At 38.3% G+C, this 24,344-nt stretch overlaps 1 protein-coding gene across 1 annotated transcript; it reads left to right on the top strand.

Annotated features, from left to right (window-relative positions):
- Positions 1-109: 109 nt before the first annotated feature.
- On the top strand, positions 110-22,732 carry LOC129921618 (uncharacterized). The gene is made up of 8 exons (XM_056003559.1): positions 110-397; positions 10,354-10,467; positions 11,576-12,211; positions 14,422-14,495; positions 17,808-17,896; positions 19,732-19,916; positions 21,137-21,209; positions 22,687-22,732. Exons 2-8 carry the CDS (start codon positions 10,374-10,376, stop codon positions 22,715-22,717), a joined length of 1,182 nt encoding a protein of 393 aa, XP_055859534.1. The 5' UTR covers positions 110-397; positions 10,354-10,373; the 3' UTR covers positions 22,718-22,732.
- Positions 22,733-24,344: the final 1,612 nt, after the last annotated feature.

Here is a 24,344-nt window from a genome sequence, read left to right as displayed (position 1 = left end):
ATATGCCAATGGGTTGAATCGTATACGATGCCATGGCCATTGAGCAGAACCTTATACAATGAAACGGCCACTGAACAGGAACATGTGTTGATTGAGCTGGCTATCATTTCTTGTAGACTTATTAACATAAATATACATATCATTATGTGTCTATTGTCCCTGTAACAAAAAGAATTGAAAGTGCTTATAACGCCGCAGGAATGAGGTCTACAGTCAAAGAATTTCATTCATGGAGATTCACTTCCTGGTCGCACCCAAACGGCGAATAAAAGGGAAAGCGGTGTATTGATAACATTTACTGGAGTAGACCCAGAGTTAATATTCCCTAGTGCTGAAGTTAATATTCGCTAAAGAACTGGGAGTAAATATTGCTGTGAATGTTTTCCTAAAACAAAAGGTAGGTTAATTTAAGTTTGTTATTGTGTGTGTCTATTATTTCGAAGTTATTTTAGATAAAGTATGCGCGTGGTAAGTAAAAACAAATCAATGAAAACAAAAAGTTTTTTTTTATCTAAAAGTGTGGTTGATATTATATTGATAAGTAGGGTTACAGTTACTTAAAAACAAAAAGTATGTCAGAACTGCTGGAGCGGAACAGACACAAAATACGAGCAGTGAGATTCATAACAAATGAATATTCACATTTGACTAGAGTAACACCTTTAGTAAAATCACTAAATTTAGAAAGCCTTCAGGATAGATGACTTAAAAGTAAAGTAGCAATTATACATAAAACACTGAACCATAATCTTCAAATACAAAAACAAAACCTAATAAAATAGTCAGACACAAAGATAAAGACACATTCCTTATTTCATATGCTATGACTCTTCTTCCCTAGTGCTATTAGAGCATGGAATAGGTTGCCTGAGTCAGCCAGAACTTGAGTCATTAGTTAACAAGCATGACTAGATTGACCTAGGAACAGGCGTAGGGAGTAATCATCTTCTTTTTTGAAGTAACGTCTGTATTAAATAAAATAAGATAACTACAGTCCAGCGCGCATACCGCACGGCCAGGGAGGGAGGGTATACCACCTTAGGCATAGGCAAACTAGGCAGCCGCCTGATTGGTGGGGACCTCGAAAAGGAATCACTTTTTGTCTAGAGAGGAAATAGCTAAAGTTGTCCCAAATGTTATTGTTGGAGTCAAGTAAAAATTGTAAAGTATCCCTCTCAGACCTTGCGATCTATAGGGCAGATGATGTAAAGGTCATCTGTTTCTGTGGTCCAAGGTTAACGATGGTCTCATGTGGCCAGTATAGCGACCAACCGCCTTTACTTTCCCAAGCAATGTCAGGTTCCCATTGGATCTGGGTGGACTTATAAGTGCCCAAAGATCCCGGAGTTAAAAAACCCAGTCTTCACCGGGATTCGAATTCGGGTCCTCGGTTCAGAAGCCAAGCGCTTTACTGCTCAGCCACCGCGCCTCCTATTGTTGCAGTACACTAGTTATTTTTGTCGCTAAATATTTTTTTTATTTTTCCATTTTATTTGGAGCCACCAAATTTAGTTCACCTAAGGCTTCCAATTATTAAAGGCCGCACCATTAGAGTGAATGAGCCTAACACATTCAAGTGGAAGCAATTTTCTAGAGGGCCGATGCCAAATGAGCCTTTTGGTTTTGCGGAAGGGCCGTAATGCACTAAAAGATCTTTTAAAAATATTCCATTACAAGAGGTGCTAACAGAACATTGCGACGGGCCCATTTATAAAATCGTATCTTATCTTATTTTATTCAATACAGACATTACTTCAAAAAAGAAGATAATTATATCCTACGTGTCAGGACTGAGTTCTGGTCAGCCTGGGTCTCCTGTTTGCTGTAGAGGAGAAGGGGGGGCAATTCAGGTGGTTGATTTCAAAACTGTTATTGTTTTGGGTTGTTTTTATTTGGTGAGATGTTTTGTTGAACAATGTAACTCATGATAAGGAGTGTGTTTTTTGTTCCTAGTCCAGGACAGTTGGACTTTTTGGATATATATAGTCTAAGTGTAGACTCTAACTATTTTTCTGTATTATAGTGCAAATAATGTAATTAAACATGTTATATGTCGGTAAAGTGGCATTCTGAATCTTATTTTGTCGTTGTATGTGTCATTATGGTATTGTCCAGGACTTGGGTACATTTAGCATGAAAATGAGTCTTGACACTACGCGTGTTACTAGATCAATCTAGTCATGCATGATAACCAATGACAGATTCTGCCAAGTCATTGGTTTTCATGGCTCACTTGAAGCCCTAGACATTTTCAGTTATAATGTAATAGCCTTTATACAAATACCTTTCTTCTTTTAGGCTTAAATATCTTATAAATTAGAAAGTACGAAGAGACTAACTTAAAACATAAAGAGAGCAGTTTTGGAGGACGTGGTCGGCATTCTCTGGTGATACTCCCCATGGGCAGATTTCACTGGTTCCAATTTCGAGCTTCCGGTACATGTGTTGTCGCATTCTGTTGTGTCCGGTCCTGAGTCGAAAGATTAGACATTGGTCTTGTCGGGATAGCTTATAGTTTATGATTACCAAAAATCGAAATGAATCCACATTTATGTGAAAACAGTCTTAGCTTATATGATACAGACGTTACTTCAAAAAAAGAAGACCATAAAGTCGGACCATAATGGTGATCATTAACACGATTCCATCCACAAACTTCCTTTCAACAAGGGCTTGAGAGATTCAAAATTTCAAATCCTCTCTTGCGACAGCCCTGGACAGAAACCCTGCTGTTTTGCGTAGTTCAAATCCTCTCTTGCGACAGCCCTGGACAGGAACCCTGCTGTTTTGCGTAGTTCAAATCCTCTCTTGCGACAGCCCTGGACAGGAACCCTGCTGTTTTGCGTAGTTCAAATCCTCTCTTGCGACAGCCCTGGACAGAAACCCTGCTGTTTTGCGTAGTTCAAATCCTCTCTTGCGACAGCCCTGGACAGGAACCCTGCTGTTTTGCGTAGTTCAAATCCTCTCTTGCGACAGCCCTGGACAGGAACCCTGCTGTTTTGCGTAGTTCAAATCCTCTCTTGCGACAGCCCTGGACAGAAACCCTGCTGTTTTGCGTAGTTCAAATCCTCTCTTGCGACAGCCCTGGACAGGAACCCTGCTGTTTTGCGTAGTTCAAATCTTCTCTTGCGACAGCCCTGGACAGAAACCCTGCTGTTTTGCGTAGTGCATGTAGGGTATGGCACCATGCAGGTAAAGAATTTCTGGTGTCCCAGACCTGTCGAAATGATCATAAAGATCATCAAGTCGGACGGTGGGGGGTGGGGGGTCAAAAAGAAAATGAGACGCGGTTTCCTCTATGGCATGGGTTCTCAACCTGTGGGTCGAGACCCCCTTGAGGGTCGATTGACAATTTGCCAGGGGTCGCCTAAGACCATTGAAAATATGGATTGTTATTGTCTATTCTTCTATTGCTGCATCTGTGTGTGGGAGGGGGTCGCGTCAGAGTGGGGGATTGTAAAATGGGGTCGACGAGCTTAAAAGGTAGAGAACCGCTGCTCTATGGGATCATGATAGACTATCAAACTAATTAAGGTAGGTTGCTAAAGCATAAGTTAAGAAGTTAGGTAAATCCACTCACATATAAGTTCAGGTTTCGACGTATTATGCTTAAGGCCGATTTTGACACCCCAGTCCACCTAGCTTTCAGTCTTTCTCTCTCTCTCTAAAACTCTTCCTCTCTCTCTCTCTCTCTCTCTCTCTCTAACTCACCATCTCTCTTTGAATCTCTCAAACTCTCCAATTTTTTCTCTCTCTCTAATTCACCATCTCTCTCTGAATCTCTCAAACTCTCCAGTTCTTACTCTCTCTCTCTCTAATTCACCATCTCTCTCTCTAAGTCTCTCATTATCTCCAGACTCTTCCTCTTTCAACTTTACTATTTCTCTCTAGATCTAGCTCTGTCTCTCTATAACTCTCTCTCTCTCTCTTTTAGTTTAAAACTTTCTCTCTCTCTCTCTATGTCGCTTCTTAGTTCCTTCCATCCTTTCTTTTCTTGTTTATCTAATCACACAGTAAAAAAAAAAAAGTTTCCCTTAACTGACATTTCAAACGTGACCCTGAACAATCTTTGGTAAGTTCTCAATTCAATCCTGCCACATATTCTATATTTATTTAAGTCTACAAACTTTGTCGATGTTTCAGGAACATAAAATCTCTTTCTCGGTCACACGCTCAAATAAATAAAATATTCTAAAGGCATGAAAAAACTCGACTAAGGATCACGCCGAGTTGTGCCCTAAAAGTAAACCTCTAAAATCATAGACATAGAAATTGAGAAATATAGATCTATGTGTAATGTGTTGCTGAAACCTAGTATCTATAATTTACACACTGTGTGCCAGATTTAGCCAAGAAAGAATGCCAATCCAAAAAAAAATGTGCCAGGTTTGGCCAAGAATATATACGAAAAAAAAATGTACTTTCACACAAAAGTTTTTACTAGTTAGCAGTCAATGATGCGTACCAAAATGGTTCAACGCGTGTATGTTACATTTGTTCGCGTCTTTACAGACACATCGTCTGCATGAGGCCACGCCCGCCTCGTTACAGTCAATAAAATTTAATTTTCTATTTACAGAAAACTAAATCGACAAGTATATTGAGCAGACGACAAAATCAACCACATGCCAGACAGTATTGCCTGCTTTCGACTACTAGAATTTTAATTCACCTACCAATATTTGTTTCGTTGTTTTGAGCAGACGTGTATTTTGTTCCTATTATAATCACAACCATTCACAAACATAGTAATGGTTATATAAATTACACCAAAGTAGCCCCTGTGGTACCTTGCCCACAGTGCATGTTACGAAATTGTAAAGAATGGGTTTTTCTATAGGTTTCATAGTTTTTTTTTGGAGAGATTAAGGCCCGTAGGATTTTTTTGTTTGGGGGGGGGGGGGGCCTTACGCCTCTTTTTTTTTTTTTTTTGGCCTTGTACCTTTTTTTTTTGTGGACACCTACAGCCCAATTATTACCAAGGAGGTGTAGCTACAGCCACCATGGATAATGTTGTCATCATCATCATCAAACTCCATTTGAGTGAGGGCTTGAGAGGCTCAAATCCTCTCTAGCAAAAGTCTTGGACAGAAGCCCCGCTGCATGTCACCATACAGGTCGAGAATGTTTGGTTTCTCAGACCTGTCGAGACGGAGATCGGTAAGTCTGGGGCAGTCAAACAGAATATGAGACACGGTTTCCTCTTCTTCCCCGCAGCGGGGGCACCGTGAGTCAAAATTTGGCCATAGCCTGTCCTGCACTGTGCTATAATAGCTTGCTCAGGCCTGGAAAGCCTCCATCACGGGGAAGTTCGATCGGGGCACCTCATATGCCCCCAGAACCCACGGGTGTTTTGGGATATTGTCCCAGCACTCCAATCACTTTTACGCTGTACACCACATCGGTATGTGGCTATGGTTACATTGAATAAATAGGCCTATATTTAATTACTCTTTTTTTTTAAATACAATAATTTGTTTTAATTTTGAGTTTTACTTTCTTTTAACAATAAGTAAATAAATAGATATATGGATAAATTAGATAGAATACAAAGCAAAAGAACAATTAGTTTCAAAAAGTAATATTTTATTGATTTTGTTACAAATTAGATGATTATTTCATTTTTAAAAATCTCGTCTGCGGAAAGAAAAAACACTTCTCTCCCCTGTCGCAGTTGACCTAGTTAAAGTTCGATTACCTCTCCATCGACATTCACCCACCTAGCATTTTCTCCCGTGATTTTCATAAATAGAAGACAAAAATTGGAAAAACCCTTGAAGTGAATGTATCTTTTTCTTCCGTGGCTGCTGACACATTCTTCATGTCATTTGAACTAGATCTGGAACTTTATACAAAGTCATGAATGCCAGTGTTCAAGATTTTGCTAACATACAATATTTTGCCAACATCCTGTTTGTCTTTACTAGCTTATTGGTACATAAATAAATAAACTTGAACAGGGAAGACCTTTTCTTTCCAAAAGCATGTCTCTTTTCTTACACTTTGAATTGCCGGGCAAAGGACTTCGGTGTTGGGTCTTATGACATCTTTCACTGAAAAAGACTCTTTGAAACGAACACAAATACAGCATGCTAGGCTTTTGTGTGGGTCTAGGACTAGGATAGGCTTTCAATGTAGGTAAACATATTCATACACACGCAACACACGTCACGTGACTAGTTCGGTGGGCTAGAGAGGCCCAGAGAGAGAGAGAGAGAGCCAGACAGAGACAGAGAGCCAGAGACATAGAGGGATTAGAAAATGAGAGTGAGACAGAGAGATAGAGATAGGGACAGAGAGAGAGAGAGAGAGAGCCAGACAGAGACAGAGAGCCAGAGACATAGAGGGATTAGAAAATGAGAGTGAGACAGAGAGATAGAGATAGGGACAGAGAGAGAGAGAGAGAGCCAGACAGAGACAGAGAGCCAGAGACATAGAGGGATTAGAAAATGAGAGTGAGACAGTGAGATAGAGATAGGGACAAGAGAGAGAGAGAGCCAGACAGAGACAGAGAGCCAGAGACATAGAGGGATTAGAAAATGAGAGTGAGACAGAGACAGAGAGCCAGAGACATAGAGGGAATAGAAAATAAGAGTGAGACAGAGAGATAGAGATAGGGACATAGAGAGAGAGAGAGAGAGAGAGAGCCAGACAGAGACAGAGAGCCAGAGACATAGAGGGATTAGAAAATGAGAGTGAGACAGAGAGATAGAGATAGGGACAGAGAGAGTGAGAGAGAGAGAGAGAGAGAGAGAGAGAGGCAGACAGAGACAGAGAGCCAGAGACATAGAGGGATTCGAAAATGAGAGTGAGACAGAGAGATAGAGATAGGGACAGAGAGAGAGAGAGAGCCAGACAGAGACAGAGAGCCAGAGACATAGAGGGATTAGAAAATGAGAGTGAGACAGAGAGATAGAGATAGGGACAGAGAGAGAGAGAGAGCCAGACAGAGACAGAGAGCCAGAGACATAGAGGGATTAGAAAATGAGAGTGAGACAGTGAGATAGAGATAGGGACAAGAGAGAGAGAGAGCCAGACAGAGACAGAGAGCCAGAGACATAGAGGGATTAGAAAATGAGAGTGAGACAGAGAGATAGAGATAGGGACAGAGAGAGTGAGAGAGAGAGAGAGAGAGAGAGAGAGCCAGACAGAGACAGAGAGGGATTAGAAAATGAGAGTGAGACAGAGAGATAGAGATAGAGACAGAGAGAGTGAGAGAGAGAGAGAGAGAGCCAGACAGAGACAGAGAGCCAGAGACATAGAGGGATTAGAAAATGAGAGTGAGGCAGTGAGATAGAGATAGGGACAGAGAGAGTGTGAGAGAGAGAGAGAGAGAGAGAGAGAGAGCCAGACAGAGACAGAGAGCCAGAGACATAGAGGGATTAGAAAATGAGAGTGAGACAGGGAGATAGAGATAGGGACAGAGAGAGTGAGAGAGAGAGAGAGAGAGAGAGCCAGACAGAGACAGAGAGCCAGAGACATAGAGGGATTAGAAAATGAGAGTGAGACAGTGAGATAGAGATAGGGACAGAGAGAGAGAGAGAGAGAGAGAGAGAGCCAGACAGAGACAGAGAGCCAGAGACATAGAGGGATTAGAAAATGAGAGTGAAACAGAGAGATATTGGGACATAAAGAGAGAGAGAGAGAGAGAGAGAGCCAGAGGCATAGAGGGATTAGAAAATGAGAGTGAAACAGAGAGATATAGGGACATAAAGAGAGAGAGAGAGACAGAGAGAGAGAAAGAGAGATGAGAGAAAGAAGACGACAGAAAAAGAGAGAAGGAAAGCTGATGGGAAAGAGAAGAAACAAGAACGAAGGGGAGAGACAGAAGAGGGAGAAGGAAGAAAAAAAAATGGAGAGAGAGAGAGAAAAGGGAATAAAATGAGTAAGAGAAAGAAACAAAAGAAAGAAATACAGAAAGCGAGAAGAGAAACTGAGAAAAAACTAGACACTTATTAAAAAACAAAAGAGACAGAAAGAAAGAAAAAGAAAGAAGAAAGAAAATCCATAAGGTGAATTAGGTTATCTTTCTTTTTCTCTTTCCTTTCTCTTTTTCTCTTTCCTTTCTCTTTTTCTCTTTCCTTTCTCTTTATCTCTTTCCTTTCTCTTTTTCTCTTTCCTTTCTCTTTTTCTCTTACGTCCTCTCTCTCTCTCTCTCTCTCTCTCTCTCTCTATCTATCTATCTATCTATCTATCTATCTATCTATCTATCTAATTCACTTTACGGATTCAATGACAAAAAGAAACTTATCAAAAATACTTAGATTAAGCTTTGATTAAGTGTAATTGTATCATTTAGTTTGGATCAGTCATGTCATAAAATTTGTTATATAACAATACTACATTATTACCCATTGTTTTGTTTTTTTGTTTAGCGCAATTTCATGCTTTTCACTTTCTCAATACGCTGTGATCCTATCACCTGTCAGGACCAGGTGTGAGAAGGGGTGGGGGTGGGAGAAACGACAGAGGTTCTGCTTGAAATGTTACCGGGACAGCTTTTTAAATGTATTTTATTTTTAAAAAACTGAACGTTTTTTAATTTGAACTCGAGTGCTTTGACTAAGCGAAGTGCTTATAAAAATAGAAGGTTTCGTAGCTAGCTATTGTTAATTCTTTACACACAAAAAAAATAAAATAATAAATAAATTATAGCTCTTATATAGCGCTACTTTCATGCTCAGAGCGCTATGGTCCAATCTTATTTGTGGACCAGTGGGGGGTGGGGGAGGGGATATCTGGGAGAAGGTTTTCCGTGCTGCCTTTAGGCGCCCAGTAAACACAACTCTGCTCGAGTTGGGTGTCGAACCTTGAGCCCTCTTCATTGGCAGCCAAGCCAAGTTCAAGCGTACTTAGCCTCTCGACTACGCTTCCCACTGTATAAAACTAATTCAACTTAAACAGCCACACTTGTCAAGTACAATTTCTTTCCCTTGTTCGATACCAAACAGAGCAATACATTACCTATAATTAATTAAGTAACTGGTTTAATTTTATTGATTCCTGTTTTGTCAGGTACAAGAAATAATTGTGCTAAAATTAAACTTGATCCGAGAAATAACGTGTACGAAAATTGTACCAGACAGACAGAAGGACAGAGTGAGTTGATAAAAGCTTTGCAAAAAGGGAGAGAAAGAGAGAGAGGAAGAAGAAATAAAGCGAATATAAACTAGAAAAATAAAATGGGCATCAAAAATAAATTTTCACTTCTCAATTTGTAAGCTCTTTTAAGTGTGTGCCATGGAAAATTAGTGTGCTGTCCTTTTTCAGTTGTTCCCTATGGCCATACAAAGTGGTGCCTATGCTGGATAGTTTGAGGTAATAGGATCTAAAGCGGAATAAGCTTGGAAATTCAGATATTCTAAAAGATATTCTGCAGCTTTAAAAGTGCGAGAGCAGTGATTCGGAGAGGTCTGGGTTCAATCCTATTTCAAAGATCATTTAAAGTTATGTGTTCTATTGGAAGATTAAAGCCTAGTTTGTTCTCGTTGAGAGAAGTTGACTTTGTTCTATTACAGTTTGTTTGGCGTGGTCATTTCTCTAGTTACAACTCGATCTGCGTTAACTTTCGGTGTTTGACCGAGACCACTCATCAAAGAAGGCCTCAACTCTAATTTACAACGTCACAACCTGTGGGCATTTTAGACCAATAGCTCATCGCCACGTCACATGTATGTACGACGTGACGGCAAGCTATTGGTCTAAACAGTCCAGTGCTCAGGCCTTTCATAACAATTGCTCTCGGTTTGATCCACAAGTCTAACAAGAAAAGCTTGAAAAAATACTTTTTAAAAAATACAATACCTCCTTTTTTCAACTGATAACAAAGCTTGGATTATTTATTTGTATATTTTGGAAAATTATAAAAGTCCAAATAAAGTTTTCCTGTTACAGCTAACGAGCTAGTAATTCTTTTCCCAACAATTTACATAAAATATAAAAATGTATATGGAAATTGATAGATCCGGGTTTGTCCACTCGAACTCGTTCATGAAGCTCTGACTTGAATAAGGTTATTGTGAACAAGGGAAAATAGTCGACCGTCTGTATACAAGGATAAGTGTACACTCGTGTGTACAATGTGTGTGTGTGATTGTATACAATTATTTATCTGTGTGTCAGTACACCTGTGTGTGTGAATTTGTTTATACGGGGTGTGTGTGAGAGAGACAGTGTGTACACAAAAGCGAGGTGCGAAACTTCCTACATAAAAAAGCAACTATATCGAAATTTGCATTCGCAAAAGGTCCAAAGTTTTACATTTATGAAGTTACTAATAATGTTCAATGAAAGAACGATAACCTAGTTTCGTTCTTCATAAAAAGTAAACTGAATGTTGTTTCTCTCCCTTAGAAAGAAAAAAAGAGAAAAGAATGGCAAGCCGAATCTGTTTCGCAGTCTATGTAAGCTTGCTTTTAATACAACAGAGTCCATCTATCACAGGCAACAACGATATTAACATACAAAGTAAGTAAAAATTCAAACAAACAGTCACCGTAAAAGGGAAATGTTTTAAATAGTATAAACAACGATGTATGTGAATATTTTCTCATGGGAACACTCACGAGACATCTATATGAGGATTTTCATAAATGGAGATTTCGGTGTCTCCGGTGTGAACAGTACGGAACAGTCAATATGCCATATATTTAAAAAAAGGATTTTAAAACAAAAAGGTGTTTAAACACGTCTTAACTCTGTTGAATCGAATTTCTAAATCTATCACTCGAAGCACAGGTCGACAGATCGATGTATCGTTCTTGACATTGGTTATTTTGCTTATTTATTTTAGAATCTCTACCCACATTCCTGACTTCATTTTTTAAGTCCCATTATATCACCCCTTCCTCCCCAAGTCCCTCCCTACATATATATCTCTCTTATTTTTTTTACCTTCTTTCTTGTTGCATTTTATTGTGTTAGAATGTCAGGGGGAAAAAATGTGTTCCCCTTTCAGACCTTACAATCCTTGGGGGCGGATGATGTAAAGGTCACCTGTTTCTCTGGCCCACTGTTAACGAGGGTGTCACGTGGCCAGCACAACGACCAACCGCCTCTACTTTTACCCCAAACTATTGTGAGCGACCCATTAGATTTGGATGGACTTAAAAATCCTGAAATGAAAAATCCCAGGCTTCACCAGGATTCATATCCGGGAACGCTCAGTTTGGAAGCCAAGCGCTTGACCACTCAGCCACCGCATCCTGTAAGAATATAAACCTGAACTTAAAAAAAAAAAATCATGATGCTAACAAGGGGCATATAACTGTGGCTAGCTGAATTTTAAACATTGTCATCTCACATGCCGGTTACTGGAGATTTTCATTGTAAAGGTTATTCTGATTTTTTGTTGACATTTTGATTTTTTAATATAATCCTACAGGGCTAAAAAGTAAAAAAAAAAAAAAAATAGATATAAATTTTATATTAATTTAAAATGTTTCGATTCTTACATATTCTGTACACCGAATATACCAAAAAATCTGACTATTTATGTATTTGCTACCATCTTATGAAAATCCACAGGGCCGTTTAACAATGTATATTCTATTCTTTTAAACTATCTATCTTGCAGATGATAATCAAGATACTTACAATAACAATGGAAACATAAATACATTAAAAGACGCTATTAACACATCTACGAACTCTAGTCATCTCTGGTCCTCGCAAGATTCTTATAATAATCCTGAGGTCATTTTCCTGTCGGAATGGGCCAGCAAAAATCAGGAAGACGCTGACGATATAGACGAGTATATTGTAATACCAAACAAACAAGTGAACAAGTTGGAAATGAAAAGCACAGACCATCTGACAAAAGAAAGCGAAACGCGAGTTAGTTCAAGTCAAGAAATAACTAATGGCGCTAGTCTAAATACCGAAAATTTTAAAGCTCCAGGAACGACAACAACGGTATCGTCTGCTATAAATAAGCCAGTGGCGACACCCGCTCAGATTTGGGCTAACAATGACAATAATATGGAGCCAGACGTCATTTTCATCGGCCCTACTCAAAATCCGGACGATGATCTTCCAATGGAAGTACCGCCAAAAGATATCGAGGTCGCAGCACAGTTATTGATGACGTCAAATAAAGAAATAGATATCGAAAATGAGGAAGTTCCGTTTGCTGAAACTCAGCTATCAAGTCCAAACGTGAGACAGAAAAGAGAAATTTGTCCCGAAGAAGTAGGCAGCGGACATTTTTACGGTAAGTTTTCCCCTGGCTTTGAATTATCACTTCAAACTTGTGATTACAAAATGTGTTACTTGTATGATTAAAACTTACTTACTTAGACTTAGGTCCTCCCGCGCTGTTCGGTGCATTGGGCGGCAAGCTGTCTCCATAAAGATCTGTCACTGGCAATGTCTGAAGCCTCCTCCCACCTGGTGTCCAGTGTTCTGAGGTCCTCCATAAAGGTGTGTCGCCAAGTAATACGAGGACGTCCCTGTTTGCGCTTTCCTCGTTTTGGCTTCCATGTTATCGCAACTCTTGGTGTGCGTAATTCATTTTGACGTAGAACATGTCCCGCAAACCTCATGCGACGCTCAGTCACAACCTCACTAAGTGTTCGGCTCCCAGTTCGGCATAGGATTTCCTTGTTTGAGACCCTACCTGTCCCAAAATCCGTCTCAGCCATCTCTGTTGAGCCACATTTAGTCTTTTCTCAATTTTGACAGATGACTTCCATGTCTCACATGCATATGTAGCAGTTGGAATGACGATTGTGTTGAGAAGGTGTATATTTGTCTCGAGTCCAATGGCTTGGCTAGTCCAAATAGGTTGCAGCCTTTGTCCAAAGAGGCATAATTTAAAACATTTAGGTTCATTAATTTCAAATCTTGACAACAACCAAAAAGACTTTTCTTCCAGTCTGACATTTCCGCAACAGAGAAAACGCTAAGAAATACTGGACCTATGCATTTTCATTAAAATGTAGAATGGTCCATTTTTTTAGTGGAGTTTTTGAAAGGTTGAACCACTGAGAACTGACAATACACATGCCTTGTTGTTGCCAACTATAGGGGTCGTGCGGTGTGCGCTCCGCACTGTCGTTTCGATGGTTCCGCATTCAATTTACAATTTTATTTCTTTTGCTACGAAGCCTACGTGCTACCAAGGCAGTTAACTCTTTCTCTCCTAACTGACGATACCAACGTTGATTCCACCAGAATGTGGTAAATAATTACGGAGAGAAAGAGTTAAAATTACAAACAATCGAAACCTGAAAAGTCGGGCTGCAGGAGGCTTGGGCTATGACGTGCCGAAGTGAAGTCCGAAGTGTACACATCCAAGATTGATTCCGTTAATATTTATAAGCACAATCCTATAATACTCAAATTGAGTTGTTAAATTAAGAATATGCGTCAATAATTTCGGCATTTCGACCATCCTATTAATAGACAGAACAGTGTACACTGTTCTCTTTCAGGCCAGTGAGAGGGAGCTCTTGTTCACTTTTGCTGGCTTAGAGTTCCAAAAGCTAAAGGCTCAACTCTACCTGACAGTTTCAAGAAGAAGAAGAAGATATAAAAATCAATTAATTAACTGAAAGACTCTAAGCTATAAAGATTCAAATTGCTTTCTTTTTGTTAGCTATAGTGACAGAAATGGCTTCCTTTATTAGCTATCTAGAAATAATCTAGATACTGTTGGCTACCTCTGATAGCTATTTAAATACGATTGGCTTCCTCGAGAAGGGGTAAAGGGAGACTACAAAAGACTTTCCCACAATGTGGCATGTTTATGACTAATTTGTAATCTTTTATTTACTTTTAAGTTTCAAGCGCTTTCCTTCAGAAGCAAGCCCTTACACGAGAAAGGCAGGGATTAGCATTCACCGGGGTTCGAACTCGGAATCATTATAACGACAGTCCGAAGTGCATATCACACAGCCAGTAAGTCTACGATTGTTCGCGTTGACATTAAATTCAGCGGGATTCAAACTCGAGATCTATATACTCGAAAGTCAATGCTACTGCTTACCAACCCCACCATTTTATGCAGAGAAGCTAATTAGGATTCTTAGCCTACTTAGAATCTTTAAAACAATTAACCCATAAAATAGTATTTAATAATTATGTTCTCCCTTCAGACCTTACAATCTTGCGATGTATATAGGGCAGATGATGTTAAAAACATATGTTAATTGGCCAATGGTTAACGAGCAGTGTGGCCAGCACAACGAACTTTACTTCCCCCCAACCTAAGTCCGGTACCCATTGGAGACTCATGGGCTACCCCAATGTCCCAAAATTCGAAACCCCAGTCTTCACCGAGATTCGAACCACTCAGCCATCTCGCCCCGACCCCTACAATAGGTGTGCTTTTAAACAAATCAGATAACGACGAAACCAATCTCACAGTAGCACATACTACTCTCATCAGTTTTAATTGTTTTTTTTTTTGTCGTCATTTAGTTCCAGCCTCAGTGAAGTTGACTCCAGTGCCTCCAAAGATTACCGACAACCTCATGAAAAACCTGCCATTACATGTAAGTAAAAATGACGATCTCAGCGCATGCATAGAGTGATAGAACTGTACACTGTATATAGGGCTAGGTCTATATAATTGTTTTTTAGCAATATGGGTCTTTATAAATAAATATTTGCATCATGCCGATTAAATTAGAAATAAAGAATCAACATCTGGCTGACAATTAAAAACATAAAATAGAAGCAATTTAAAATATCATTAAAATGTGCGATTCCATTTAAATTTGTGTGTGACCGGCTCAGTGGGTTAAACAATGTTTTAAGGGCCGTAAATAATAAATAATATAAATATAAATATATGTTCCTTAAATCAAAATGTATTCCCAATTTGAAAACAATAAAACGAAATTGTTTGTCTCATGGGATGACTCTAATACTTTTGGCTCATAACATATAAGCCCTTTAATTTCTGTTATAACAATGGTAGCCTATATGTATATTTATATACTAGTATTATCCACTGGCTACGTGCGTTAATTTGTTCCCAGGCTACATGTTGTTAATTTTGGCCGGTAGCCTACCTCCACTCCCTTTTATCTTTTACATTTTCCATAAAAACTGCCCGCATTTTAGTTTTACGGTGGAATCGGGGAAACTAAAGGGGTCTAGAAACCAAAGCAAATGGTATGCCGGGGATAGTTATTAAATGGAAACTCCGATGGTTTTGACAATAATTGAGAAAATATGTGTTTTGATTTACAGAAAATTAATATATGATTCTTTTTATTTTATTTTCAATAATAATTTAGAAATTGATAATTTTCTGACTTTTTTTTTTGTCTGCGCATTTAAAAAACGGTCAGATTTTCACCGGGTTTCTATGTGACGTAACACAAACCTATTCATTTATTCTACTGATTTGCAGTAGGCCTATAACAGAAAACCATACAGTAAAGTTTACAATCTCGTAAAAGAAATAGATTTAGGCTTATGAAGTTAGATCTAGATCTTGAAAGAAAAGGAAAAAAAAACATGTTAAGAGTAGACCTTCATGCTCTTGACTAACCTGTCACGTGACATCTCATTGTTTACAAAATGTGGACAGTTTTACTTAGGTCAAATCAGGTCAGCGTACCCACGCTTAAATGCAAGAAAGACGCCGATTAAAACTTAGTTCAAGGCTACAGCAGGGAAACATAATTAACGTAGGATAAATTACAAAAACAATTAAAAGGAAAAATAAATGTAAACGGGTCAAGGAGTCTAGGATGGGTATTGAGATGTCATGGTTCTTTATTCTAAGAAAAGATATAAAAGGAGGAGTGTTAGCTTGAGAGTGAGAGAGAGCTAGAAAGTTAGACTTAAAAGTCGCTAGTTTAAAAGTAAATAGTTACTCATTTTATAGATCATTTTTACTGAATCCTGTATCTGCTTTATATATCTTTGTTCATACATTTATTATTTCAAGTTTGTGTTTAAAATAATTAAAACTTCAGAAAAGCATATCAGCACTATGTTACTTCATTGATTATTAAAGTGTTTGAACTCTAATTAAGGCGCCTCCGAACCTGCATATGTCACAAGTTTATCTCGTCAAGATCATTAAATCAAACAAATATAAACACGTGACATAACCCATGCAGTCTGTGTTTTCTCGCCTGACCACTCAACACACAACAAACACTATATCGCTTCTTGTCTTGCCATGGCCGACTACACGTAGTCTAGGCTAGTCTTACACTGACCAGTATGTTAAAATCAGTCAGACACAAGATCTACTTAATTTTTTGGACAGGGAGGGGTGTAGGCCTAGATGAAAATGTAACTTTTTTTTTCTCGAGCTAGTTATCCTATTGCATTTAGATCTTTAGATCTCTTATCTTCTTATCTTATATAAAACAGACGTTACTTCAAAAAAAAAAGATGATAACGTCCTACGCGTCATGCATTCAGTCATGCATATTAACCAATGACTTACACTTCTCTCTCGATATATAGGGCAATATAGGCTATAACTCTACCATAGCTATGGACTAAGCCGTCGCTCTGCATAACAGCCACTGTAAGAATGAAGCGATACGACTGGTTAGATCTAGATGCTCTTTCATTATTGTGAAGGGTAGTGAAGTACGTTTAATTCTAAAAACAAAATCTATTTGAATACCGTTTTTTATTTTTTTTTTTATGTCAAGAATTTACTGTCCAATTTTATTATATATAAATCTTTCGAAGCGTTTAAATAAAAAAAAAAGGGCAAAATGTTTACTATTACAACTTTTTATGCAGAATTTAAATATCTATTTGAAAAACCATCGAAATTTGTAATATTCTCTTTACGAAGTAAAATAGTTTCATCGTTTAAATAGAAATTATGAGAAGTATGAACACACTGAATATCCCACCTAAATATTCACTATTCTATGTAAAAACTTCCTGTTTACAGGTCTGTAATATAAGATAAGATATGATAAGATAAGGTACACTTTTTGTTGGACTTTAAATTAATTATAGCTACAAAGACTTTCAAAGAAGTCAAAAGTTTTTATCTTGTGTTCTCCCCCACCCCCACCTGCCATTTTCTTTGTCATATATATATATATATATATTTATATAGTTCGTCCATCGTGGTTCGATGATGACCACTTTGTCATCCAGGGGGCTGAGGGCTTTGCACTGGGGTTTTATGCCTCCTCATGTGGCTGGTGAGACCTATGTTGGCCCGGAATGTTCGGCCGCACACTGGGCAGGTTATTCCAGCTGGAGCTAGTGTCGTTTGTCTTGCCTTTCTTTTCTGGCGTTTTTCTTCTGCCAGCGTGGTTCTTTTTTCCTCAGCAACCTGTGCGCCAGTTTTAAAGCGCGACGCCATGGTGCTCTGTCATGTGCCTCTGTCTCCCATGTGCCTGGGTCTATGATGAACGCCTTCAGAGAAGCATTGAGGGTGTCCCTGAAGCGCTTTCTTTGCCCACCTTGCGAGCGCTTTCCTTCGCTTAGTTGGCCATACAAGAGTCGTTTAGGGATGCGGTGGTCTTCCATTCTGTAGACGTGACCTGCCCCTCGCAGCTGAGACTGCATCTTTTTTATATTACCATCTACACGTGTTGGTTTATTATTGTTATCTGTCAATATTATATTTTGTTGGTTTATTATTGTTATCTGTAAATATTACATTTTGTTGGCTTATTATTGTTATCTGTAAATATTACATTTTGTTGGCTTATTATTGTTATCTGTAAATATTACATTGTGTTGGCTTATTATTGTTATCTGTAAATATTACATTTTGTTGGCTTATTATTATTATCTGTAAATATTACATTGTGTTGGCTTATTGTTATCTGCCAATATTACATTTGCCGATCTTATATAAACAGATTTCACAATTTTTAAATTCAATTGTCGCAAGTAAATATCCAGTGACAACAAAAATAAAGGCTGGATTAATTGACGACTTTTCTATATCGTAAGTAAAAATCATTTAATAAGTCAATCAAAATCCATCCATTCATCCACCTTTTCTGTATCTATCTATCTATCTATCTATCTATCTATCTATCGATCTATCTATATATTTATATCCATCCACCCATCTATCTAATATCTATCTATCTATCTATCTATCTATCTATCTATCTACCCATCCATCTATCTATCTATCTATCTATCTATCTATCTATCTATCTATCTATCTATCTATCTATCTATCTATCTATCTATCTATCTATCTATCCACCCATTTATCTATCTATCTATCTATATATATATATATATATGTCTGTCTATCTGTCTATCTATCTATCTATCTATCTATCTATCTATCTGTCTGTCTGTCTATCTATCTATCTATCTATCTATCTATCTGTCTATCCATCTACCTATGTATCTATCTATTATTACACATGTTCTATGTGCTGATAATTTCACTCTTATTCATAGCCCTTATTAAAGAATTATTCTCTTTTTATTCGGCTGAACATTCAGGCAGCTTCTTTAATTTACTTTATCTTGGCAATGAGATGGGGCGCATAAGGACTCTAACAGTCAATCTGAGGCTAAAAGTGAGCTCAATCTGTTTTGTCGTGTCACTATCGAGGCTAATTGATTATTTATTATCCTTATCAGTAGGTTATATCTTCTAGATACATAATTCTCTGCATGGCTCTAGAGTTTGGACACGCAAGAAGTAAAGGAAAGATCACTCTTTTATACCTGCAAGTCGTACTAGAGTTATCCTACGAAAATAAAAAGAGGGAGGGGGGGAGAACAAGTAGTATTCACCCGTCACGAAATAGCAGGCCTTGACTTAACCCGTTGTGACCAAGAGGTCATGGAAAGATCACTCTTTTTTATGTCCACACGACGTAGTCTTAGCGGCGAACAAAAGAGGGGGGGGGGAGAATAAGTAATCTACCCTGTATTCACCCGTCTCTAAAACGCAGGGCCGGACTTAATCGTTGTGGGGCCCTATGCAATATGGATTTCGCGGTAGTTTGGGTAGGGATGCGGATAATAAGTGAAATGTAAAAGTTTGTATTAGAAAATAAATTCGTCTTTGCATTTTATTCATTCTTTACTACGTACAGAATTACTTTGCGAGCCTTGCGTGCAGCAAAGCCATACAGTATAACATAATAATTGTGTTTCCTACATAGATCACGCTCAATAGCAAGAATTACCAAATGTTTCAATTTATATTCGAGAATTGTTGACCTCAAGTAATTCTTCTTTAGTCTGAGGTGCGAGAAGCTTCTTTCACTAAATTCTACTATTACGGCTAATGCATATTGCCATTTTTTTTTCATCGCGCTTAGGATTGGCGTTTTCCATATTGAATGACATCCGAAAATGACAATTTTTCGTCTATATATTTCAGGAATTTTTTTTTTAATTTTCAAAAGATTTTAAGAATTTCCGGATATTTCTATGACTTTTTCATATATTTTGCAATTTCAGGAGATTTCAAGGAGCTCCTGGTAAATCAGGAGACAGCGGGAATTCTCTTATAAGTTATAAAATGGTTTAATTTAATAATTTACACCTAGAATTAGCGCGGGTCCTTTGAAAGTGCGGGGCCCACTGTAGTCACATAAGGGCCTAAGGCCGGCTCTGCAAAATAAGGGCGTATGCTACGACGTGAGTCGACTTTAGTTCACTGTATTCTTTAGCTCTATAAACTGTTTACCCACTTATACATATGGAACTTATTGCCCTTGCCTGATGTTTTTATACAACTCATTGATGTTGCCTATATATAATGGATGACTAATATAACAAGTACAATATGTTTTAATTTAACAGCGGCGAAGGCGTCGTTACAATGTACATTTATTTTGAAAACACAACACTAAGTGGATGCAGCAGCCTCATCGAGGTAGACGATTTGAACAACACGTTAGCACAAGCACTGGTTGGACTGGGTAAAACCGGCCCTGTTTCAGTTGACGGATCGTTCTACTCCTTCAGTAATCCCATGATAGAAGGCAGTAAGTATCGTACTAAAAAGTCCAAGCAGGGCCGGCCTTAGATAATCGGTGGCCTTAGGCGAAGTGAATCTATTGTCCCAAAATGAAATAGAAAAATAGAACAAACTAAACAGAGAAAAAAAAATAAATTACGAAATTTATTTAAATCTTATCTTATCTTATCTTATATAATACATAAATCTTTGTGTAGCCTACTAGATCTAGAACATTGGACTCAAGTTTTCTTATTTATTCAATCATAGGCCCTAGGAGGCTGCGTAGTTTTCTTAGACCTAAGGCCGACCCTGCATGTTTGTTACGAATCTAGATCAGTTCAAAGTTCATATTGATATTGTTATAGAATTGTTTGTCCCGTTTCCAAGTAGAGCAAATAAGATACACTTTTTAAATTCTCTTTCTTCAGTTACATGGGAATTAATTCACGAGTAGATCAGCCAGAAACAACCAGATAATTAGATACACCTAAAAGTTCGTGGAAGACTTTTTTTTTTTACTGGCAATCATTATGTAATTATCGATTAAAGCCAGCCCTATAAGCATGCCAATTATGGCCCAGTAACGTTTTTAATTAGGGTTATCCCCCATTGCCCTAATAGCAGCCCTAAATAGGCGCGGTTATCCTTTGCACATTGGCGTCATTGGGGCCCGATTGCTGGCCAATAGGGCAACTCTAATAGTGCCAATATCGATCCAGAATGGGTAAAACCACTTCATTCATTATGGATTTCCAGAATGGCGTCGTAATCAAGCCCATACTAGCCCCAACGGTTTAGTAACTGACATTTTTATTGAGGCTCAATTAGGGAAAATCTTTATTATGCCATTATCATTCCGGTGCTGGCCCCAATAGATTAGTAACTGAAATATTTATTAGGGAAAACGTTTAAACATCACCAGCATCACAGACTTATATATATATATATTATAGACTGGAAGATGGAAATAATTCTTATCCAGACCAATATCTTTTTATGTATATGTATTGTTATGTCGTATTTTTTTTAAGCTGTAAGGGAATTCGTCCCGAATCTGGGAGGAAAATCGCTCTTTTCTGTCTTGGAAAAGTACTGATCTTTAGTTTTCAAAGTTTAGAAATAATTTAAAAACCACTTTGTGAATTTAAATAGAGTGATTGTGCCACTATAAATAGCCTATGCCTGTGTCTAGCACTTTATTTAAAAAGAAATGGGTTTAAATGCGGTGTTCTTTTGTGTGTACAGTTGGAGCAGTCTGTTTCTTGTGTGCCAACCATCAAAAGTGTAAAGAAAGTGCCACTGGAGACTGGTTCTGTGAGTAAGTTGTTCACCTATCTTACATTAACTTTTAGTACTGACGTATTATTTTTAGTATAAAGTCTTCGAAACTTAAAATTAACGCTATGATACTACTAAGCTGGAAATGGTGTCGAGACCCACTCCCAGATACCTTCCCTTTGTGACCTTCACCGTCATATGTTGGTTAGTGGGGGGAGGGTGTCACCATAAGAGAACTGTTGACTGGCACCCTCTCTGCCCCCGTGCTGACATCACCTAAGTCTCATTCAGTGGGAGACTCTTTCAATCTTTGATACAAACATCCCCAAAGTCTCTCTTGTTTCTGAGATTGACTTGCCCCCCCCTGCTACCCCCCCCCCATGAAAAAGTGGTTTTCTGCTGCTATTAAAATTTACAATGTGAACGTCTATATATTGTGTGACACCGGAAATTCCTTTTTTTTTACCCCCCCCCTTATAACAAATCGTAACAAACTCAGTTACCCCCCACCCACCCACCCACACCAATAGAGAAACAAAAAGTAAATACGAATTTTACAAACGACTTATTAACTTTTTTTTCCAAATTACATCATGGTATCCATAAAAATGATATGTCAAGTATCGAATTCTTTCGCGCTTCAATGACATAATCGATGACTTAATAAACTTTCTCCCCCCCCCCCCCAAAAAAAAATATTAAAAAACTGTACATAACTATAGGACGGCCTCCTGAAAACGCCTGAAAAAAACGCGGCATGTTTTTTTATATTAATATTTTTTTTGAGAACCCGTGGTATAGCCCTTCTGCAAAAGTGGAACCCTCGAAAATCAAGGGACCACTGTGCCTATTAATAATAATAATTTAATTTATAAAGTAAAGTTAACAAACGTAGCGTAGGCTCAAGGCGAAACGCGCGAGTTAAAAAAAACAAAATGATCTAAAAAAGTTTTTTATAATGCTGCTACTATATTTATTTTGCTTTGTTACGAAACAAATCTTCAGACCGCCCTTAATATATTTTAGCTTTTTAAAATTTGAATAATTTCTTTGTGAACAATGCTAAATAGAAATGTTATTACAATATAAACAAATTTAACTTGAGATGAAAAATGAAAAGGGATGGACGGAAAGACTTGATATAAGATTTGAAAAAATTATCCACCATTTAGAAAGATAACATAGTTTTTTATTTCATCTTCTTGACCTGATGACTAAAAAGTAACCAAACTAAAAATAAATATCTAAACACTATTTCTAATAACTAAACAGTAAGTCTAATGACCAAACCAAACGTTTCATAATTACACAAAATGATAACTAAATCAAATGTCTATTAACTCAATGGTGTAATTATCCATTTTTTTACATTTTTCTTGAACATTGTAAACCCTTACAAGAGCTCACCGTGTCATATTTTATGCGTGTTTGCGTAGCCTATGTATATGTGTAAGAAAATAGATGTAGTCTACCATTGCCAAATTTAATTTTCATGTTGTGTTTTTTTAATCCTACAGGTTTTTTAATAACGGTAAGTCATTCACATAAAAAATCAATCTAACAGCTGTTACAATTAAAGCTTTTACCAGAGGCGTAGTGAGTGAAACGTTCACTTAACTGGCGCCCCCCACCCCACATCATTTTTCATGAACGTTACATAGAAATATAGACTAAGGGTGGCGCCCGGGGCATGTTGCCCTCTTTGCCCCCCCCCCTGTTTTTCACTACGCCTCTGGCTTTTAAGTCAGTTTAATCTTTCGTTATTTACGATTTTGGGTTTATCAGCTAAATTTAAGTTTAAACCCATATCGTGCCCGTTCGATCTTCTCAGATCAGTCAACTTCCATGTCAGCTACCAATCCCCCTTGACTCTATTGATTCTTAAAATATATTAAAGTTACAGTTTTAAGTTCAGAAAAAGAGACACACCAACAAACTTATTGATACACCAGTACTCCCACATTATGATGATCATGATCAAGACAGTGTCGTAGCTAGGATGGGGAAAATTTAAAAATCCCCCCCCCCCATTAAATATTACGCAAATTGCAGGGACCCCAAAGAGATCAAGCCCCCCCCCCCCCTGGGTGCCCCAAATAATGTCAAATTCCCAGCTACGCCACTGGATCAAGAACGTGAGGGAGAACATAGTTTCTAAAACGTAAAGAGCAATTATTCTTATCTTATCTTATATGATACGGACGTTACTTCAAAAAAGGAAGATGATTACGTCCTACGCATCATGCATTCAGTCATGCATATTAACCAATGACCTAAATTCTGCCAAGTCACTGGATTTCCTGGCTAGCTCAGGCAACCCATTCCATGCTCTAATAGCACTAGGGAAGAAGGAGTATTTGTACAAATTTGTCCTAGCATATGGGACGAGGACAATTATTTGTTGACTAGTGAGGATAAAGATAAAGAGAGGAAAGAAAGAAGAGAGAGATGGCAGGAGAGAGGAAGAGAGAGGGAGGAAGGAAGATAGAAAGTATAGAAAGAGGGAGAGAGAGGAAGAGAAAAGAAGATATACGAGAGAGAGACAGAGAGAGACAGAGAGAGACAGAGAGAGAGAGACAGAGAGAGAGACAGAGAGAGAGAGACAGAGAGAGATGAGAGAGAGAGACACAGAGAGAGAGACAGAGAGAGATAACGAGAGAGATAGCGAGCGAGAGAGACAGAGAGAGAGAGAGAGGGAGACAGAGAGAGAGACAGACAGACAGAGACAGAGAGAGACAGAAAGATACAGAGATAGAAAGACAGAGAGACAGAGAGAGACAGAGAGAGAGACAGAGAGAGGCAGGGAGACAGAGAGAGACAGAGACAGAGAGAGACAGGGAGACAGAGAGATAGACAGAGAGAGACAGGGAGACAGAGAGAGAGACAGAGAGAGACAGGGAGACAGAGAGAGAGGCAGAGAGAGACAGAAAGATACAGAGATAGAGAGACAGACAGACAGAGAGAGAGAGAGAGACAGAGAGAGACAGAGAGAGAGACAGAGAGACAGAGAGAGAGACAGAGACAGACAGAGAGACAGAGAGAGAGACAGAGAGAGAGAGACAGACAGAGAGACAGAGAGAGACAGAGAAAGAGACATAGAGAGACAGAGAGAGACAGAGAGAGAGAAAGAGAGTGGTTGAATGTTAAGAAGATAGTGAAACAGTGAACGATTCAA

Source organism: Biomphalaria glabrata, chromosome 11 (genome assembly GCF_947242115.1).
Source record: "Biomphalaria glabrata chromosome 11, xgBioGlab47.1, whole genome shotgun sequence".
Classification (NCBI taxonomy): Eukaryota; Metazoa; Mollusca; class Gastropoda; family Planorbidae; genus Biomphalaria; species Biomphalaria glabrata.
This window is presented reverse-complemented; position numbering and strand designations above follow the sequence as displayed.

Excerpts from the sequence above, each read along its gene's own strand:
- LOC129921618 (XM_056003559.1), top strand. The coding sequence starts at position 10,374 with ATGGCAAGCCGAATCTGTTTCGCAGTCTATGTAAGCTTGCTTTTAATA. Across the intron at positions 10,468-11,575 it reads CAACGATATTAACATACAAA|ATGATAATCAAGATACTTAC; the intron begins GTAAGTAAAAAT and ends TCTATCTTGCAG. Across the intron at positions 14,496-17,807 it reads TGAAAAACCTGCCATTACAT|ATTTCACAATTTTTAAATTC; the intron begins GTAAGTAAAAAT and ends TTATATAAACAG.